Source organism: Acanthochromis polyacanthus, chromosome 2 (assembly GCF_021347895.1).
Source record: "Acanthochromis polyacanthus isolate Apoly-LR-REF ecotype Palm Island chromosome 2, KAUST_Apoly_ChrSc, whole genome shotgun sequence".
Lineage (NCBI taxonomy): Eukaryota > Metazoa > Chordata > Actinopteri > Pomacentridae > Acanthochromis > Acanthochromis polyacanthus.
This window is the reverse complement of record NC_067114.1, coordinates 35,694,153-35,716,820: the sequence shown is the minus strand read 5'-3', so window position 1 is coordinate 35,716,820 and position 22,668 is coordinate 35,694,153. Positions and strand designations below refer to the sequence as shown.

At 38.5% G+C, this 22,668-nt stretch overlaps 2 protein-coding genes across 3 annotated transcripts; one reads left to right on the top strand and one right to left on the bottom strand.

Annotated features, from left to right (window-relative positions):
* Nucleotides 1-422: 422 nt before the first annotated feature.
* Nucleotides 423-3,520, bottom strand: lins1 (lines homolog 1). The gene is given in 5 exon segments (XM_051944869.1): nt 423-439; nt 1,063-1,143; nt 1,146-1,194; nt 2,979-3,068; nt 3,147-3,520. Coding segments are annotated over 5 exon segments (534 nt in total). The 5' UTR covers nt 3,444-3,520.
* Nucleotides 3,521-6,714: 3,194 nt separating this feature from the next.
* On the top strand, nt 6,715-21,164 carry asb7 (ankyrin repeat and SOCS box containing 7). Of its 2 annotated transcripts, none has more exons than XM_022210409.2 (5): nt 6,715-6,968; nt 7,755-7,836; nt 14,958-15,169; nt 16,278-16,883; nt 20,490-21,164. In XM_022210409.2, exons 2-5 carry the CDS (start codon nt 7,799-7,801, stop codon nt 20,627-20,629), a joined length of 996 nt encoding a protein of 331 aa, XP_022066101.1. In that variant the 5' UTR covers nt 6,715-6,968; nt 7,755-7,798; the 3' UTR covers nt 20,630-21,164. The 2 variants fall into 2 exon arrangements, with proteins under 2 accessions (XP_022066101.1, XP_022066102.1); XM_022210410.2 differs by lacking the exon at nt 6,715-6,968 and adding an exon at nt 11,712-11,778.
* The last annotated feature ends 1,504 nt before the right edge of the window (nt 21,165-22,668 follow it).

The window sequence follows — 22,668 nt, the reverse complement described above, 5'->3', positions numbered from 1 at the left end:
ATGTGTAAAAGTTGTTTAAATTTACTCACACGTTTGGAACGGGATTTTCCTCTGTACAAACAATGGCAAGAAGGCGAAAGTAACGAGCCATCCACTGCCTCATCATCGTCAGAAACGTCAAGTTAAAAGAGGCAACGACTAACGCCATCCAAAACGCCAAGAGACCACAAAAAGATTCGCTTTGGCCCCCCTCCTCCTCCTCCTCCTCTGGCATCATCTTTATGGGTAATCCAGGCGCTGAAGATGACGCAGCATTAACTCCCGCCTCCCGTGCTATGATTGGTCGTACCAAACTGGACCGGGAGGGAAACGCGATTCAATTCGCACAATGCCAAACTGACTCTCCTGTATCTCCTAACACGGAGATAGGAGATTACATGGAGATTCAGTTTGGATTTTCCAAGCTACAATATTATGGAATGTCAAGGGGCGTTGGCCACTACAAGAGGGAAAACGTTATTAGGCATTTTAAATCACTATCTGAAGATGTGATTCTCCTGCAAAAATTCAATCTATAATTACAATACATTTATAATTTTGAATTATTTGACATTTGAGAGACACTGTGCAGGAATGCACTTGCATCAGTTGTATACTGTACATCCAGGTAATTTTAAGGAATTATTTTAGCGGGAAAGAACTACAAATATGTAATTTTGATGAACAGTGCTGAGTTTCCATAGGTTTATTCAATCTCAGGAAAGGAATTTCTAAAACAATTTGAGGTATCCTTGTTAAAATATTTGTTTATGATCAGCTGTTTTTTTAACATTAACTTTATTTCAACATTCTTTATGAAGCATATTTTTAAAAGCCACTCTATGACTGGCACGGCCTAGTTTTGGAAGCTTGTATTCACTACGGTGTGCAGAATGACAGTCTAGTATCCGTAAGGCAAAAACAATACCTGGGTTTCTGCTGGCTGATCAACATGACAGTCAGCTGTTGCCAATATTTTTATTTTGGGTTCACAAAACAGAGTTTGGTTGTCACTTAGATGCAAGTTAAACCAGTAGACAGACTTTGCTCACAGTTTAAATGCACACAACTAACTGATTTTACCTTGCTGAGATTCTTTAAGAGTTTTTCTTAAAACGTCTGTCACTGACCACAGACAGGCATCTAATTCAGTCCCAGGGGTGAGCTGTGAAAAGCCTCTGTACATTTCTTCTGCCAGAAAGGACAGACCATTCCCTGAGAAATTACAGTACACACAAACAGAGAGAGAGAGAGAGAGAGAGAGAGAGAGAGAGAGAGAGAGAGAGATTGTGTTCGGAGACAGTACAGTGTTCAGTGTTACTCGCTGCTGAAGATTCCACCCCTCGTCTTGAATCTCCTGAACTTTGTCCATGTTGATGTTTGTTTGGCAGGAATACACTGATCTCTCTGCATGTTCTCTGTAAAGGCCCAAATTCGTTGTGGTTAAAATGCGCAGTTTTATTTTGAAATGTACTTCTTGTCCTTTATGTTGTCATTTCCTGTCAACAAGGAATTTAGCTCCATTTGAAATTGGCAACAAAGTACAGTAATTATATTTTCTCAGTTTTTATCGTTTAAAGGAAACATTAGTATTAGTGAAGCAAGCTAATGTGATATTTGTGCGTTTTATTTTCTGTTTAGCTCTTTTGTCTGACGCTACACTCTCACTATGTTGCTTCCTAGAAATTGCAACTAATCCAAGGCTTTCAAGTCTGTGGGTGTTTATGCCTGCTATGTTCTCATTTGGTTTATTTCTATTCTCCTTAAATGTTTGCTCTATATGATACAATGGTTCACAGTGACCATTTAACTTCTAAATAGCATGTTTGAAAATGACAACTCAGTACATAGTATACACTGACTGAAACATTCAAGCCTGAACCACATTAAAACGAAAAGGAAAAAGAAAAGATTTGGCATCTTTGAAAAATGTTCATATCCAGAATTTAAATGATGCTTGAACAAAAAAATAAATAGAAAAATATACACAGATGAAGCAGCTGAACAGACAGACCACCTATAGCAGGAGTGTAAACCTCATCTTAGTTCAGGGGCTACATTTAGCCCAATATGGTCTCAAGTAGGCTGGACCACTAAAATCGTAGCATAATAACCTATTAATAACCACAACTTCAAATATTTGCTTTGTTTTAGTGCAAAAAAGCACATTCTGAAAATGTTCACATTTAAGAAATTATTTTTGTTATGAAACATTATGAACAGCCTGAACCTGAAAGAAAAATAAATTCAATTTCAACAATATTATACCTCAGTTCCATTTCCACATTACAACTCACAGATCATAGAGTGTCTACAAAGGAACAAAACAGTTAGTCACAGGTATCTGGAATTGAATGATATAGTATTTTACTTTATGATCAAAATGACAAAAGTCAGACACAAAGAGAACAAAAACAACAAAACAAGACAAAATACTACAAAAACGAGACACAAAACGACAAAAAAATGAGACAACACAACACAAAATAAAACAAAAAAAGAGACAAAAAAGTTACAAAGTGCCAAAAAAATTGACAAACAACACAAACAAGACAAAAACATAACAAAAGCGTGAAACAAAATGACAAAAAAAATGGACAAAATAATCTAAGCGAGACAAAAAGGAAACATAAGACAAATGACAAAAGTCTGAGAAAAAAAAGACAAAAAATAACAAAAACAAGACAAAATACTACAAAAATGAGACACAAAGCCACAAAAGAACAATGAACAATCTAGTATTTTATTTTATGATCAAAGCAACTTGTCATAGTTTAGAAATGATTTTAAATTGATTGTTTTTCAAATTTACAGTTAATGTCTTCTCTGTAATTTTTACACTTTACAAAGTCCTCCAGTAGGCCGGATTGAACCCTCTGATGGGCTGGTTTTGGCCCGAGGGCCGCATGTTTGACACCACTGGCCTATAGAAAGCTTTCTGAAAACACTTGGCTAAACCCTGTGTTGTTAAAATTGTGACAACAGCTCTTAAGACTCACACATTTTTGGAGATGGAAGAAAACACACGCTGATGCACACTTTGCAGCCAAATGTGAGATGATCTGGTCCTCCGCTTGGAAGTGATGGACCTGTGGAGTAAAAGGCTTTTAACACGCGACCATTCAAATGATTCATTGTATTCAGCCTGAACAGTAAGTGACACTTACCAGTTGTTCCATGAGGTTCATGTCTCCAAACAACACCCTCAGGACCTCCTCAGAGTATAATGTGAGCTGGACAGGGAGGCTCTGAGCCGTCAGACTGGAGGTGATCTTCTCCAGCAGAGTCACACTGATGCAGATCATCTCTGCTTCAGTGCAGCGCTCCTCTCTGAGCTGAACGGGCACCAGACCACACAGCCCGCCGAACATCACCGCTGCCACATCCGCAGCGCTTCGGTCGGGACGTGATCCGCTAAGAAAACATCTGTACGCATCTGTCAGACACTTAAAATGCTCTTCCATGGTGTGGTTGTTTCTGTTCAGCAGCTCTGTTTCTTCCGCACGGACTGACCATGTGATAGACGCGGAAGCAGCGCTGCAAAAACTCTTCTGTTTGAATCAAGTAACAAAATAAAACTGCAACTCTGCCCCATTCGCCTTCACAATAAAACCAAGTTCCGCTCATTCCATTTTGGTGCAGTAATTATTGCAGCCACTGTCAAGCGGATCTGAGCGGTACACAGTGATGCAAAAGCTGTCCAAGTGATGTTTTCACAGCTTTGAGGCCCATTCAGTGGGTCCCCGAGTCCATAGAGCCTGCATTCATGAAGGCTCTTACTTCAACATTCCATAACAGAAGTTTCGCTGAAATAGTTTTTTTCCTGTTACTTTCTACAATAATGTTCACAAATGGCAGAATGACAAGGAAATGTTAGTTTCTCCAATATTTTATTTTTCATATTCCAGCAGCCCATTTCTCCCATCTTGACAAAAAAAATGGAAGCTTCTTTTGTTCCTTGTGAAAGGAGGTATTTTAACTTACCAGTGTCTGCCACAGAGATACTGATTATCCATCCATCCATTCTCTATGCATCACTTTATCCTCACTAGGGTCGCGGGGGGATCTGGAGCCTATCCCAGCTGACTCGGGCGAAGGCAGGGGACACCCTGGACAGGTCGCCATTCTGTCGCAGGGCTACATATACAGACAAAAAATTACTCTCACATTCACACCTACGGGCAATTAATCAATCAATTAACCTCAGCATATTTTTGGACTGTGGGAGGAAGCCGGAGTGCCCGGAGAAAACCCATGCATGCACAGGGAGAGCATGCAAACTCCGTGCAGAAAGATCCCAGGCCGGGATTTGGATCTTCTTGCTGCAAGGCAAAAGTGCTAACCACTACGTCACTGTGCAGCCCCTAGGTACTGATTAGCAAAAATAAAATAAATAAATAATAAATGTATTGGTGGTTGCTGTATGACAAATATTCTTGCACAAAGTATTACATTTTTGGCCATTTCAGTCATATAATTCAGTGTTGTTGATCATATAGCCTATTTATTGTGACAAGATAGGGGACAAATCACAATGTTTTGCTATAACAGCATGAAATAAAAGATAAGATAATCCTTTATTACTCCCCATGTCAGGCGAAATTTCCCGTGTTACAGCAGCAATATACAATAAATATAATAATTTTAATAACAAAAATATATACAATATATACAAGAATAAATGATGAAAATGGATAAATAGAGTATTACTACACTATAAATAAATGACATCAGCAAAAAGTGACTTGTGGAATAAAATGTAAAAGTGCAGAAAATGACTGCAGTGCAAGGAATTGTGCTTATCCATGGGAAATTACTGGTAATAGCTGGACTGCTCAGAATGGAACCAAATCTGTCGGCTACTCCTCTGCTTTCTTAGTTGTATTCCATTCAAATTCTTGATCAGAATACATCCAACAATTAAAAGTTTGACCCATGTCATTAGCCTACCCTCGTCATATATGGGTCATTCCAGAATTGGGGGACATTTGGGCTTCAAATTTTTTTGAAAAGTAAACCTTCTCTTATACAATTTTCTGCTACATATTTATCGATACTAGATAATAAAATATCAAAGGCTTGATTGGCTGAGCTTACACATAAACAGTACATTTTTTTTCATGTTATATTAGTTGTTTGTTACTCTAATCACAGTGCTAGGGGTGCTAAACCCACACTGAAAATCTTTTAAGAAATGGAAATTAAAATCGGAGTTCTTTTTCCAGAACAAATCCTGTCTTTCTTTTATAGTATCTGATCTGAGACATGTATTACTTAATATGTTAATAGAATGGAATCTGTTTTGCCTGTTCTGGTATCTGATAGGAGGTGTTCATCATATTTGGTACCTGAGTGAAACAAATGTGACCTAGTAGAATGGAATGTGTTCTCCTGTTGGAGTAATCCTCATAAGGGTTCTTATGTCCAAGACATTGATTTAGGGGCTCTTCAGGAGCTGTAGAGTTTGGGCGGTTGGTTGACGATGCTCCCTGCCTCCCTATATGGTAGGTAACAGAGAACCATATGTTGTGACTCCCTACATATTGAAAACCTATAAAAACTGATCACTGGCCATTGTTCAGGGAGGAATCAATTGGCGGGCTCCTTCGAGGCAACTTCTGTCTGTATTGATGCTGTTCTTTCTTTTAATAAAAAAATTATAAAGAAAGTCAGAGTCATGGACGTTTCTCCTTCACCTGCACATCACGGTCATCAGAGAAACTACGACACTTTTAATGCCAAGAAACATCTTGTTATTGCCACCTTCTTGCCTGTACTTGATTACAGAGATATTGTTTACATGAATGCCTCGACCGACTTTCTCAAACTGTTGGAATCTGTTTGTCATGGAGCACTTAGATTTATAACTGGTTCTAAACCTCACACGTCACTACGATTTGCTCTTCTTGGCTAATACTGGTCATCACTGTCCATGTGCAGACCTCTCCACTGGTATCATTTCATTTACAAATCCGTCCTTGGTCTGCTGTCCACATATTTATCCTCCGACATGTCACATGAACAGTTCAGTCATAGCCTACATTCCCAGTACTTCATTGCTTTCACCATCCCCTCAGTTCGCACAGAGCTTGGCAAAACAGTTTTTTCTTACTGAAACTGGAACTCACTACAGCAGAGTCTGGAGATGTCCGAATTGACTCCCTTGGTGGACTTCAAACAAATTAAATTCTGGAATTAACATCATCAAACAGTTTTATGTAATTCACTGTTTTCTTCTTGTTGTACAAGCTAAAAGATTATGGTAACAGGGTTGTTGTGGGACACATGTTCAATGCATAATAATTATTGTTTAAATTATTATGTTGATTAAAAAATGTTTCCACAATTACAAGAGACATCAGTGAAAAATTAATACCAAAAAAAGGGAGATTTAAATTTAATTTGAACTGTTTTTTATTTTTTAGATTCAATTTGGTCGGTGGGTGGGTGGAACAATGTAAAACTGGCATCTTAGGGGGTACTCTAGATTTATGTGGTGTTTTAAAAACATTTTTAAACATTATTTTCTTTTTGTTTGTTAGATTTGGCTTTCATTTACTCAACTGCATGTTTTACTATTTTGTGCATGTATTATTTGGAATTTGATGGGTAGGACTCAAAATGTCCTCCAATTCTGCAATGATCCATATTCTTTTCGACATCATGTGCCCCACGTTTTGTGGTCTGCTGAAAGTTGTGGAAACGAAGCCTTTATTTTGAGAAGCCGCAAACGGAAGTCCTATTGTTTTGGCTGTTGTGTCACACTGTTCTGGCTGCTCACACACTTTGTTGTTAAAACTGCCTGTTCAACTGAAATGACCGTCACCGTTAGCTACAAGACCACTGAGGAAAGTGTTCCTAAACATTAAACACTGCTGTATAGTGGAGGGGTTGAATAGAAAGTGACAGAAATATGCAGCTTTGACAACTCCAGTCTTCCCGTCTGGAAGCTGACTGGCTAAGTTAAACGTCTGCTCGGCGTCTGACAAGTAAGTCTTTGTTTTATAGTACCAGAGCTGCATTTCTGTTGTCCGTCAATATGTAGAAATAACTTTAATACCGATACGCTCAGTATGATGAGGTATATTTGTGGCCAACTCTCCGAGTAGAAAAAGCATAAAAACAAGCTATCGAGCTAGCGCTAGTCAGTTTGTTAGCTTGTTGGCTAAGCTGCGTTAGCCGTCAGCCTCGGATAAATCCAGCCTTAAATCAGAGGTTTTATGTGAGAGTTTGGGGTTTATTACATTGTATTTAACGTGTGAAATGATCTGCTTTCATCCATTGGTTTTTGTTTGTTGTCGTTGTTGTTTACTAGAGCGAGGAGGCTTACAGTGTTGGTTATGTTAGCAATTATAGCTGTTCCATTGTCCATTGTTTTTCGTCAACTGGTCACACTAACCAACCACTAATGTACTGTCTACTGTGATGCTGTAAAGTTTTCAAAGTTGTACCACTTTGGTTTTAATAGTGAGCCGTTAGCTAATCTAAAACCTGAGCTAACTTTTGCAACAGACCTCTTGTTTGACACTCTTTATTTCGCTATTATTACTATTGATGTTGTTTCTACTATTACTAGTACATTAGTATTACAACTTGGAATATGTCCAAAACAAACTCATGAGATTCTGTAACTTTACTTGGTTATTCTAAATAAAGTTTATTATGCCAGAGTTTCCCTACCCTTGTCTTGACTTGCTAAAAATGAAAGTGCTGCCTGTGTGTATTGCAGGAGAAAACACTGAAGTTTGTCTTTCTTTTTTTTCATCCTGTCTCAGTTTTCCTGAGTGTCCAGGAGTATATCTATAGGTGCTGCTCCGATATGACGAAGAGAAGCCCGTCTCTTCAGCTGGTCAAAAGGTAAATGGTTTTCTAGCATGCTGTTTTTACCTTGTGCAGTTCAAATATTCAAAGTTGGTAGTTTCGTTTCTTTCAACAATAGAAAATATTTAAATATCTTGGGGCAGAAAATGTCCAGACACAACACTGGTCTGTTCATGAAACACTGGCTGTCTGCATGATGTTCATCCTCTTACATATTAGTCAGTTTTGTGATGAACCTGTATGTCTGTAACTCAGTGTATATTATGTTGTTATATTGTCTAGTATCGGTCCCGTAGTGTTGTTTGTTAGTGACTCAGTGTTGTTTTTGTTATGTTAACTGAGGACAAGTCTCTCTTAAGAGTGAGACCCTACCAGTTAGTACTTGCTGTGTCTAAAGTCACCATTATCATAAAGTTTGGGGGCTTGTGGACACAAACACATGACAAAATGTTAAATCAGGTTTATCTGTACTGACATAGCTTTGGCTTGCAACAACATTAAAACCACTGACAGATGAATTGACACTGATCATCTTGTTACCATGAAGTGATCTGCTAGGAAATATTCAGTCCTGCCATTCATGTAGACATAACTTTAACAAGCACCACCCACCTAAACATCGCTGCAAACAAAAGCTATGGCAACTGCAATTGCTGAACAAATAGCAAACAGTGGCAGTAGCTACCAAGAAGACAGTTATTATTTTAGCAGTAATTATTATTTCCTCAGGGGCCACCCTGCCACCGACAGCATGATTCCGTTCCATGTCAAATAAATAAATAAATGAGTAGAATGAAAACTTGAGTTTTTACTGTGTTAGGTTATAGGCTACGTGAAGATAGCATAACTTGTTACGTTAAAGATTTCCCAGAAAGTGTTAATCCATCTAAAACCTGAATGTGACAGGCATCGAGCCTAAATGTTTGAAATTTGGGCCAAAATATCTGCGTTTTTGTAAATCCTCCCAACATGAATCACATTTTGACAAACGGCTTGATTTTGAAGTCGATTTTGTCCTTTTGTAGTAGTTTTGTCGATTGACGAATTATTGCCCTAGCCAGTCGTGAAGCTGATGCTGATATTCTGCATATTCTAATTATCTGTATTGTTATTTTTATTGACTGATTATTGTTAAAATACATTAATTTTTTTACTTTGGCTCTGATACAGTGACCTTCTGTCTGTAGACACTCTTTGTTCTCATGTGTCTGACACACAGCATCTGATTGGTAACATGTCACAACAACTAGCCAATCAATGAAAGCTGTTGTTTAAAGAGAGGGGCTGATAAGCAGCTCTGGTGAATTAGCAGAGCTGAATATTATTTTACTGTTAAGTCTCACCTGTTTCTTAAAGTTAACGAATTTTTCCTGTTGTATCAAACTATTTTTTATTATTATTGAGATTAGCAGAGACATTTTCATGCATATCATGCATTACACAATGTGACCTCTCTAATTAAAACTAACTATGAAAATACAGCAGCAGGAAGCAAAGAAAGCATGTTTTAATGTACCGTAATTGGATGAAGCTAAATTTATCATCACATACGAACAGAATTTTCATTACTGAAATCAAAATAAACTCTAGATGTCTTGTCTACTTTTGAACTTTTTCCCCTCAAATGCACTGCACCGTCTGTTGTGGTGCTGTTGTTTGTTTCAAGTCAGCAAAGGCTGGTTCATCTTAGTTTTTTTTTCATTTGACAAAAACTATTTGAACACTAATATTCACAAAAATGGAAAAAAGTAATATTCTTTCAAATAAATTAAAACTAATAAGAGCATATCCATTCAGTCAGATACTTTACTGTGCTGTTCTACTACTGTGATTAAAACACCTACGGCACTTGCTTTGGCCGGGTCAGATTTTTTTGTCAGGTGGCTGCTTAAATGCTACAGGGAGCTTAGTTTGTGCCACACTCATTGTTTTTTGATTGTTTTTTTTTTGTACTTTTGATGTTCACATTTGAGTGATGCCATCTCAAATGATTAAGCGAGTTCGGCATACAGAATTAGCAGGAGGTACCATTGTCAAACAGAATATCTTGTACTTTTGACAATGGTAGTCAGTCTCAGTGCCAGCAAATGAATGTATTTTGCGTGTGAGTAACATTTCATATATGACATGCTTTCAATGTGGAGCTACGCTGTAGTACAGGTGACCCATGCTACGAGCAGCTGAGCTGTGTCAGATTCCATTTTATTCAGAAATAAATAAGCAAATACATAAATAAATAAATGTTCCTGTGAAATGATTAAATATGGCTTCAAAACCAAAAAAGAGTTGAGTAATAAATATATAAATAAATGTAATAATTTTTTCCTATAGTGCCATATTTATTGATTTCAGAAGACTATTATCTCATAATGTCACATTTATATATTTTAGGAGACTCATATTTGATATTGTCTTATTAATTTATTTCGGGAGACTTTTACAACCCAAAGTCACATTTATTTATTTCAAAAGATGTTGGGGCTGTACTCACAATCTGACAAATTTAAAACCGTATTGCATCAGTTAAATAGGTCAGCAGGTAAAAACAACGAGATTAGTTATAATCCAGGCTACAGAGCAGGCAAAACTAAAATAAATAAATGAATAAACAACATTTTAAAAGCAGTAACAAAATTGTTAACTGCTCCAACCGACAGCAATCACTGTTCAGCACAACACCGGCATGACTTTTACGGAAACGTGACTGAGGTGCGCATTTGCACATGAAACCAGCATGTTAAACTGACGTCAGATTAACAGAATGGAGCACATGTCTGAAAGGGGCTTAAACAAAGTCGTCCCTTTCTCAGTGTTGGAAGAACTGAAGTGCAGACTTCAGAACAGCTTCCGCCTGCTCCAGACACACAAGGCCCCATGAGAAATAACAGCTGGATCATGGACTGCTACTTTTCTTTTAAGATGGAACCTTTCATTTGAATTATAACTTTTATGTGGTGTTTTCTCATATTTACAATTTCTATTGTAATTTCTATTTGTAAATGAACATCACTTTTACTGGAGTTTCAGCTCCTTCACCATAATGCAAACTTGTCCTGTGGCTGTTCAGTATTTACACTTTAATTTTAGTTGCACACAGCGTTATTTAATTTATCTATTGCATTATTTTATAAATTAGTTCAGTTGTAGACTATGAAAATTTATGAAGTTTTTAACATGCAATCAAGTACTTCTGAGGCTCAGACTCTACATATGCTGATGTATTTTACTTTGTATATGTTATCAGTGTTAACAACAGCAACATGTACAGTATTGTAGTTATACAAGAACACATTGGAGGTTTTATCTGAATGTAAAAGTAATTGCTAGGCTATACCAAATCATAAAAACGTGTCTTGGATATTGTCAACCTTAAACAAAGGTTGATAAAAAAGAAAAGATAAAAATAGATATTACAGTTTGTGTTTTCCTCACCAGGTTAAATCTGTCCATTTTTCAGCTCACATTTGGAATCTCTCTCTCTCTCATAAATATTTTTAGATTGGTAATAGCAGTGCACTTTTTTTTTTTTTTTAAATGGGGGGCTTTTATTGGCTTTATTTGACAGGTTAGTAGAGAGGCAGACAGGAAAGTAGGCAGAAGAATGAATAGAAGACCTGCAGTGAAGGGCCGTGAGCTGGAATCAACACAGGCTGCTGCATCAGGGACCATAGCCCCTGTTCATGAGTCGCCCGCTTAACCAGTTGGGAAATACTTTCAAATGTGAAAGTGGTGGAAAAAGTTAATCCATCACTTAATTGCTGATTCATTTTTAAAAATTCTGTTGCTGAAAGTGTTTCTACAATCACCTGTCCAGCAACCACAGAAATTACTGGTAAGTCTGAAAAAGTTGGCCTGTTCTTCCATTAGAGGAAGCTGAACTGGAGGTAATTTTCTGGCATTGTTGTTCACAGCCCATTTGAGAACGAAGTATGTAGCCCGTGCAGTCTCCCCACTTCACCAACAGATCTATGACACCATGTGAGTTCTTCTTTCTGCTGCTGCTCATGAGTTACCTTAAGACAGTCCTCCACACTGACAAAAGGTCCTCACATTGAATATTGGAAGAAAGACATCGCAGTGTTAGCATCAGACTTAGACTTAGATATAGACTGACTTTATTAACCCCCGGAGGGAAATTCAGTTATTACAGCAGCATGGATATTTGATAAAGGGGTAAACAATAAAACAACACAGAATATTAGGGTAGGGTATAAAGTGAAGGTAAATAAAATATGATTATTAAAATATGAATATATTGAAAATATTATATAGAAAAAATCAACAGAATATACAAGAGTGATACAGAAATGTGCAAATGAACAGAATGTGCTTAGATGTACAAATAACATAAGTAGGTGCAGATGAGTTTACAGATAAGACGAATCACGTTTAGGATGTAAAGTGTCCAATATGTAAAGTGGTTTCATCTTCAGGTTGAAGTAATAAAGTCATTTTGTGGTCTGCCAGGCACAGACATATTGAAAAGTCTTATTGCTGTGGGGTGGACCGACTTCCTGTACCGTTCCTTGGAGCAGCGGGGTTGTCTCAGTCTGTCACTGAAGCTGCTCCTCAGATTGTCCACAGTTTTAGAAGTTTGTGGGAGGTGTTGTCCGTGATGGCCAGCAGTTTGGTCAGCATCCTCTGCTCCACCACCTCTTCCAGGGTGACCAGCTGACAACCAACAACAGGATCTGAGCCTCCTGAGGAGGTAGAACCAGATTTGTAGACCACTCCAACTTGTTGTCCAGACTCACTCCATCAGTCCCATTGATGCAGACAGGAGAGGGTGGGGGCTTGTTCCTCCTGAAGTCCAATAATATATCTTTAGTCTTCATCACGTTCAGTTGCAGGTGGTACTTACTGCACCATCTCACAAACCAGACCAACAGGTTCCTGTATTCAGCCTCCATTCTGTTCTCCACACAGCCTACTGTGGCCATGTCATCTGAGAATTTCTGCAGGCAACACAGCTCAGTACTGTACTGAATAGAAGTGTAGGTGGTGAAGAGGGCGGGGGACAGCACAGTTTCCTGGTGGGCCTCGGTGTTGGAGGTCAGATGTTCAGACACACAGTTTTGTAACTTTGCAAACTGTGGTCTGACTGTCAGATAGTCTGTAATCCATGCTATAAGGGGAGTGTCCACCTGAATGTCTTCCAGCATGGCCTTCAGCATTCTGGATGGTGTTGAAGATGCTGGAGGAGTCAAAGAATGTGATGCAGAGAGTGGTGGTGGGTCAGTCTTGTGTGGAATGTGCCTTCTGCAGCAGACAGATGATGGCATCATCAACACCAACATGGGGCTAATACGCTGCAAACTGCAGTGGGTCCTGTGATGGACACACCAGTGCTCTGAGATGTGCCAGTACCTGTCTCTCCATGATCTTCATAATATGAGAGGTCAGTGTTTTGGGCTTGTAGTCATTCAGTGCAGTAGAATGACGCGGCTTGGGCACAGGGACCAGACAGGATGTTTTCCACAGCACTGGGACTCTCTGAAGGTGCAGGCTCAGGTTGATGATGTGCTGGAGTACTCCATTCAGCTGACTGGAACACGCCTTCAACCCTCAAGGGCTGCTGTCATCTGGTCCAGTAGCTTTCCTCTGGTGGAGCCTCTCCAGCTCTCTCCTCACCTGCCGGACTGTAATGTGTAGTCCATCCTGGGAGGTGGGGGTGGGGGCTGGCTGTGATGAGGCAGTGAAGTGTCCATGATGGAGAGTTGGTATGAGGATGTAGGGGGACAAGGAGGAAGTTCAAAGGTATAGTGTGAGGGCTGATGGGGGAGGGGGAGCTGGAGTCGAACCTGTTTAAGAACTAGTTCAGCTCTTGTATATTCCCTTCAGCTGCTCCTCCTCCCCGCCTTTCCTCTGGAAGCTGGTGATCTCCGTCATACCACTCCAGACATCGTTGTTCCTCTCCAGCTTCTCCACCAGTTTTCTCCTGTAGACATTTTTACTCTCTTAGTCTGTGTTTGAGTTCCCTTTGTGCACGTTTGAGTTCTGCTCGTCCTCTGCTCTAAAATCAACAACCGAAATTAATGTTGCACTAATATATCAGAAAGATGTCCTATTTCTGGTTTTCCATGTACCTAAAGAGAGACAGGACTGTAGTCACTTCACATTTAGGTGAGTGGATTCTATCCTCCTAGCATTTAATATTTCACATTTAACCATTGTGTTGGCCACTATTTTGTTAGTATTGTAGGAGTTTAATCTTCCAATCTACATTCTAACCACAGAAATATTGCATGCGAATTTCTTTTACTTCTTTATCACTCTTAGGAAATGAACGTCTGTGATAAATAATGACGTATAAATTCACTTAATTATCATCTTTGAGCATAAACATAAGTGGAGTCATCCTCCTCAATTTGTAGTCACACATAAAGCGACAAAGACAGGTTCTATCAAACACTCAACATGACAAGATACTGTAAGTTACACAGCGCAATAAACACTCGACATCACAATAACATAACCACTGCCATATTGTGAGAACATGTTTTATTCTCGAGTGATTGCAGTATTGGATCAGTTAAAAGAAGACACACTGAAAAGTATTATTGTAAATCTGTTTCCATTTGACAAACTAACACAATACTCTTCAGCTTGTTAACAGGTCGGAAACACAAAACATGTCATGCATTTAACGTTTAATTTTCTAATCAGGCTTTGACTGATCAGGTAGCTTGGTAGTGAAAAGAAATGTGTTATAAAAGTCGTGGTATTATGAAAGATGATCATTTATTTCATCGCACTTACTAATATATTTATTGCCTGATTTCTTTATTTCAGGGTTTATCTCAGCGAGTTTATTTATTTCATGAGAACATATAGTTGTTTTTATCTTTCATTTATTTTGTATTGAAGAAAAAATTATGTTCCATAGCGGTGAACAAACAGTGTTGTAACATAAAGAAAGCATCATGTTTCTCTCAAACTTAGTTTAATTGAAGATAACTAAATTTAAGAGGTCCTCATTTATGCTGATTGTCTAAGTTACATGTTGATGTCAAAATTGAACAGGTAATGATATGTTATTTTGGAAGATAACACATTTTCATAGCTGTTCGTCTGTTCAGGTCAATGTATTTATTGATTTTTTTTTTTTATGACAGAGTTTAGTTACAGTTGAAAATTTCTGTTCCAAAATCTGACAGGATGCTGAACCATCACTGCAGAAGGAACCCTGAGCTTCATGAGGAGCTGCAGATCCAGGCTGCAGTGGCAGCAGGGGATGTCTGCACTGTCAGGAGGATGCTGGAGCAAGGATACTCGCCTAAGATCCGAGATGCCAACGGCTGGACGCTGCTCCACTTCTCTGCTGCCAAAGGAAAAGAGAGATGTGTTCGAGTCTTTCTGGAACATGGAGGTCAGAAGCTTGGTTGTTTTTTTTATCTCACTGCTGAAGTTGGCGTCATGTGGTGGTTAGCTTTATACCATGACAAGTTTTTCTATTCAAAACACTAGAGGGCACTATTTATTAGAGAACACAGCCTTTCTTTCAGCTCTGTTACAAGTGAGTTATATCTAGTTAAATTACACACAACATTGCCACACGTTGGGTCCCTCATCGGGCAATTTTGCAGTCAGACATATATCCCTTTATCACTCAAAAATGTCTTACATTTACTGAAAATGTGAGCTAGAACAATCTTTTCCTCAGTCCATATCCAGTCCATATATTTAAGTGTATGTATATTATACTGTTCATAGAATTTAAAATTACACAAAGAAATGTAACTATTAAATTCCCACCATTTTTTTAACTAACGTATCACAGTATCTCATTTTGTTGAAGTCAAAAGATGTCAAAATGTAATGGGTTGTTCTGTTAGCTGGACTCAAAAGACCATGGAAATAAAGCAAGCATTAAGCTAGTATTAAATCCACATGGCTGAAATTGCTACAACTCTTCAGAAGCATGAAGGTAACAAATACATATCTGACAATTCACTAATGATTTAGAACAGCTTAACTGTTGTTGAGCTCCACAGTACAGTCACCATGTAGCATCCTAAACCTGTATTTTGTATTGAGCCCCAGCTGAAACATTCACTGCATACAAATAGCATTTTTTGGAATTTAAAAGTGCTTACAGTTTTTACGTTGAAAAATCTCGTCAGACAGGTGTCTTCTGTCTTGGGTTTTGCATTGTTCAGCACTTAAGAGAGACTCAGTGAGTTTTTAGTGCCTATCTTGGACATATGAAATATTAGGGATATCTCTCGGCTTGTTTGCAACTTCTATAAAAAGCACAGATTTTGTGTTTAGTGTTAGGAATCATTTAAGTGTAATATTGTCGCTAGAAGACTTTGTACGATAAGACAATTAGTGTGAACTACAGAATTCTTGCTGGCAAATTATTGTTTAGGTGGACCCAGTTGATCATAGTTCATGTATCCCATAGCTACAAAGCACAATTCCTGCAGTATTTGTCTTTCCTCTCATTTCCGCTCTTTCCATTCTCATCTGTACAGCTGATCCGACAGTGAAGGACTTTATTGGTGGCTTCACAGCACTTCACTATGCTGCTATGCATGGCAGAGCACGCATTGCCCGACTGATGCTGGAATCTGAGTTTCGTAGTGACATTATAAATGCAAAAAGCAATGATGGCTGGACGCCGCTGCATGTGGCAGCCCACTACGGTCGAGACTCTTTTGTACACCTCCTCCTTGAGTTCAGGGCTGAGGTGGACCCTCTTAGCGACAAAGGAACCACACCACTACAGTTGGCCATCATCCGTGAGCGCTCCAGCTGTGTACGGATCCTCCTGGACCACAGTGCGAACATTGATATTCAAAATGGTTTCCTGTTGCGGTATGCTGTCATCAAAGGCAATCACTCATATTGCCGTATGTTCCTGCAGCGGGGAGCGGACACTAATCTTGGGCGTCTTGAAGATGGCCAGACTCCCTTGCATCTGTCAGCCCTTAGGGACGATGTGTTGTGTGCCCAGATGCTCTACACGTATGGGGCAGACACCAATACCAGGAACTATGAAGGCCAAACACCGGTAGCTGTGTCTGTTAGCATGTCTGGAATCAGCCGACCTTGTCTGGATTTCCTGCAGGAGGTCACCAGTAAGTCTCAATAACACACTACTTGACATATAAGCATGTCCTGCAGCATGATTATGAATATGTGTACACAATATCTGCAAGCATGGATTAAGAAGTGTTGTGTGTCTGTTTGTTAAAGCACTATGGCATCAGCAAAGTTTATGTCCATAACTATGAGAAGAAATCTGGGAAAGTGGGTGATGTAGAAAAGGACTCCAACTTAAGTACAAAACGAGATTGATGTTTTTATTGTAAGCTGAGATGAGGAAAAAGTTAAGCAATGTATAGAGTGAATCAGGGCTGCTTGCCAACACGTGATTCTAACAACCAGTGTTCAGTCACAGAACAAACCCAGGCTGGAGGAACAGGAGAACACATTACCTGAAGCATTATTATTTAGAAGGAACAATGGCTGCATTCCTCAACTGCCCCTTGAACTTTGATATCAAAGAGCTGTGCCGTGATTCAGACAAGGCCTTTCAGAGGTCCCAAACCTTCAGCCAGATCACATATCTGTTGGGTTATTGATTACACCGCTACCTCCTGGATTAACTCATATGCCATGAAAGGGCTCATCCAACACAGAATGACAGGCAGCCAGCTCTTTTCAACTGCTGCACCCTCTAGGTTTTTTCCATGTCAGGCGTACAACTGTCCTTTTACAAAGGTTCCAACTTCAAGCAAAACCAAAAGCTTAGACAGCCACTAACTCCACCCAGTGAAAATGTATTATTGGTGTCCTTTTTGACATCCATGTCTAGATTTACAACACAATGCTGCCTCTTTTGGTGAGTTCAGTGATGATTCTTGCAGCCTGTTGACTTGAGGCAAGACTTTGCACTAACTGAGTAACATGTAACTACTCTGGTACCACACTGTCTTGATCTAAAATGATAAAGTAATAAGTTACAGCTCAGAGATAAGAAAAGCCAAGCTTGACAACTTATAGCCCACTGAATCAACTTTTATGTGTGCAGTCTCTTTAGCCTCCTTGAGGTTTCACTGTTCTGCACAGTGTGAGAGCCTCTATCACCGTTTTTTCTGTTTTGAAATGGACAATTTTAAATATACTTAATTACAGAGGTGACCATGGCAACAATTTTACCATTTTTATCCTCTGTAAAGTAAAAGTAAAATAAGCCAAAGTAAAAATAATGCTGATTTTCTTTCCTGTTTATAAATACTTGCATTGAGAGTTTGAGTTACATGTACCAAAGCTCTGCAATCTGTCTTCATCTTTATATGTGTTTTCCTGCACTGTTTGGCTTTGTTACGTTTGTTGTAGTCATGCATGCTGTCACACTTTCCTGACTAGTCAGAACCAGCAGCAATGCAAACTCAAAGCACCTGGAAGTCGCATTCGGCATAACATCCTGCATGCCAGAATTTTTGCAAACAACTTTGGAATCAGTGGCAACAGATACATGTTACATAATGGTTTGTTTAGTGGATACTTGTAATTACCCTGGTATTTGAGTTTTCTGGACAACCTTGCTTGCCATAGGGTGTAAATGTATATGGAGTCTATGGAGACAGTAAACTCTGTTGTTATGATTATCACTCACTCACGTCAGCTTATGCATGTTTTCTGTGGTGGGGTGAGACAAGTGTCCATGGCAGAGGTATAACTTTGCCCACATTCGGCTGATAACACTCACACGCATCTCTTCCTGGAATCAAGGGGATTTTCCCCAGTTGTTTGCATACATCTGATAACAGGTAGGATACTGTGTGATTTGGCGAACTGATGATTGCTTTTAAACGACTCTTGTAAGACAACATAGCAGAAAGAGGAACTTTAAAGTTTCATAATGGATCCACCCAGATGGGGTATTGGAGATGGTGGTCAGTGGTGGGGCCTTTTTTGATACTACTGAATTTTTAACAATCCTACATTTGGAATCTTTAAAAGTCCCATACCATCCCCTTGTTCAGCAAATTAATGAAATTTCAACATGTCCCCACAAAATGCATACACATGACTGTGTAACTTGTGGTTTTTGGCCCGTTCTACTGCTGCTGCTGCTGCCCCTTTCAGAAAGAAGACTCTGCATTTGTGATTGTGGAGCCGCTGCTGTCAAGGCTGCTGACATTGACGGAATGAGTGTTTGTGAGACCAGTAGATTCAGTGACTTCTAACGTTCTCTCAGAGTGATCATTCAACATGTTAATGCAATCAATTTCTGTTGTTTTTAACTAATGTGTTTGTTGATTTTGTCAAACAACTTGGCAGTCATAGAATCAGTATTTTAGCGGTGCTTGGAAAGGGCTGTGAAGTGACTGCTGGTTACTGACTGCTAGTTACTAACCTGTAGTCTTAATGGGCTCACTTTTAGGAGGTTCACCCAACTTTTAGCCACTTTTTCATCCATGTTCTCTTGTCTGACAACAGAAACAGAAAAATATATGAATGAGAATAGTTTTAGTGGGTATTCTGCTGCACAGAGAGCAGGAGAGAAGCAAACGAAGTAAGTGTCAGGAACCAACAGCCAACATAAAACACAATGACCAGCCCCGTAGTTTCTATTGAATTTAAACTAGTGTTCTGAATACCCCTCACCATTACAATTTCTGTTGACCTATGGGCATATGATCAAAGCAAATGGTAATGTTAACCACATTAGCTACTCAACATGCTAACATTGATGATTTTTCTACTGTTGTGGAGACATTGCCAAGAAAAATTAAATTAATCTACTGGGTCTTCTGTTGCTGAAATACTGGAAGTGCATCTAGTAGTGTTCCCTCTTTCAGCCAACAGCAGAATATTTGCTCAGCGCGGAGACATTTTAAAGTAAGAGCTAGCACAAGCGACTAGTTAGTGAACAAACCTGGCAGACTGGACCTCAAAGCAGATGCTCCATCTGAATGACTTTGACCTTGGAAGAAGCACCTCCAAGTTTCCATAACGTGTGAAATATAAAAAATAATATCCATCGTGAGACATTTTAAATTTTGGCTTGTCTATATATAGTATGGAAATTAGCTGAACACCTTTCAGTAAACCACCACTGTGAATTAGCAGCATATTAAAGGTGACTAAAGAGAATGGAGGTTTACCTGCCACTCAATTGACACGTCTTGTAGCCTTGTCCACACTTTTTGATAGAAAGCCAGGAGTTCACTTATTATTGTTTTCAACCTGGAATTGTAATTTTTGACAGCTTTCCTGTGCAAGATTTAATAATGTAATCTATTGTGTAATTTACAGTGAATCATAAATGGAAAAAATGATTCAGTGTACTACCTTACCAGCACTTTTAGGAAGCAGAATTAACTTGGAATTTAGTTACTTAAATCCTGGATATCAATGATTGACGGTATCTGTCATCACTTCCCTACAGCAGTGCCATCTTCATTTTGCAACAGAAAGTAAACCTGCAGTTGGAAGTAAAACCTGAGCTGTACAGATATAACACACACAAACAATGCTGTGACACAAATGCAGGGCCACTGTGTAACAGTTGTTCCATTTACATGGTAGATTGTGACACTGTTCGTGCTACTTTGTGTGGCTAGTGGGCTGGCAAACACCATTTCTGGCTTACATGCAGTTACACCGGCATAATGTTCAGACTGTGATAATAACCTTTGCAGGTGCAATAACTCTTTCTGTTCCTCTTTCAGGACAACCTCGGACTCTACAAGACATGTGTCGAATAAAAATCCGCCATTGTATCGGCCTTCAAAGCTTGAAATTCTTGGAGGAACTTCCAATTGCAAAGGTTATGAAAGACTATTTAAAACACAAGTTTGACAGTGTGTGAAACAACAACAGGCTGACTACAAACTCTGCTATAAGACTATGCAATGATTACGCTCCTTGTGTGGAAGAAATTTCCACCGTTCTGTTCTGTACATGTTAAAGAATAGTTAGTCCACTTTGTTCACTTAGTTGAACACATTTAAAAAATGTACTGTTCTCCATTCAGCCTTTTACAGCTACAAAAGTTGCTGAAGAACAGAAATTGCGACACCTCATGTGAGCAAATGTTTTTGTAGTTTTGTGGGAAAAAGAAACCTCATTTGACTGCAGATAGAATTTTTTCAGCAGTTAGTAGTTTGCCATTTATTTTCTTATTGTAATTGTGCATGATGTTGGGTGAGATTGTCATCAAGTGCAGATTTTCCAATGAGTATATTGGCCATCATTTCTTTTCTTTCTTTCTTTTTTTAAGCTGGAAGATGTTGAGCTAAAGAATGTTTAACTTAAAGTGCTGCAGTGATGATGATTTTCTTTCTGATTTAAAATCAGCAAAGTTAACAATCATAATTACAAAAAAATAAACTTGACAAGATACACTCTCTGTTTTTGTTTTATTACTAAATATGAGTCTAAATTCTAAGTAACCTGTTATCAAGCCTCTGAATCACTACCCACATCTCCAACTCCTTCAAAGAAATAGAGAAACAAAAGACGTTGAGGCTTTGAAGGAGAAGTAAGAATGCTAGATTTATTATTCACACAAGATTAGACAATAAACTTATTGATGTATTTTGCATAATAATCCAATAAAAAGCCAAATGTAAACCAATAGCGACTTATTAAACTGTCTAAAAACTAACACGCTTATTTCAGGTCATTCCATCTCAAATCATCAGGGACCTTCTGATTGATCATCTCTGATTTGCTTAAAACTTTTTTATCATAAACCATGGACATTTAAAATTGTGCCTGTAAATTTGAGACTGATATATCCAGCACTTCTTTGAGTTTTTTTTTTTTTAAAATTGCCTGTGTACCCACTTTCAGCACATTTTGTCCTAAAAATTTAAGGCTTTGTTTCAATGACAATGTCTCTGGAAATATTAAACGCCTGAAATTTTCACTGTTATTTCTCTTTGTGTTCCACTGGGAATACGCCTGGCCTTCGAGAAAAAATTCACAGATTGAACTGTGTGCAAAAAGTTGAAGTGAGTGTGATATATTCATTGGGATTGCTTAAGATTTGACCTTCAAGCGTCTCTTCCAGTAAGTATATGAATTCACAAGGTTTAGTAGATGAAATAACAGTTCAGTCTGTCTCAGCTGTCCACAAAGTGGGGTCTGAAAATGAAAAATATGCCCGTTTTAGAAAGATATATTTTCTTAGTTACATTTAAAGAACCACTCTGAAAGTCCAGAACTCTCTTCTCTTCTTCATCATCCATTTCTTTTGTTAGTGTGTGCTTAAAGATGGGACTTTTTGGGTCGGCTTTACATTTTTATCATATTTCAGTTCGCCTATACTGAGATTCTGAATCAACAGCACGGTGAGAAAGAACAGTGAACATTTCAGGCTTTTATCTCTGATGTCATGCTAAAATTTCCAAAATATCTTTGTAAAAATCCATGTATTGGAGTTTTCAGACATGGTCTAACAGAAATTGTTCTAAAAATGTAATGATTTGAGATGGAATGATGTTTTCTGATTTCTTAGACAAAAGCTCAGGACTCAACCGGAGCAGATTGGAAAGTTGTAATAAATAATTTAACTACAGCTTTTAAGGTGTGACTGTGTATGATCCAGATCCATTCTGTCTACATGTCAGGGCTAAATTAGAATTATATGTAATTAATGAAGTTACAGCTAAGGTTCCATGCGTAAATGAGCTCAACTCTCTGTTTGAAAATGCTCATATGGATCTCGCAGGTTTTTGATAAACTCAGATACAATCATCCTAACCACTATTTATTAATGTTATAGGGACTGCAGATGGAAACTAGCTACTAAGCTATAATCTGATGCAGCACATCTCTGACTCATGTGAGCTTAATGTTTCTGTACATTGTCCCTTAAATAAAGACTAAACTAACTAAACTAAC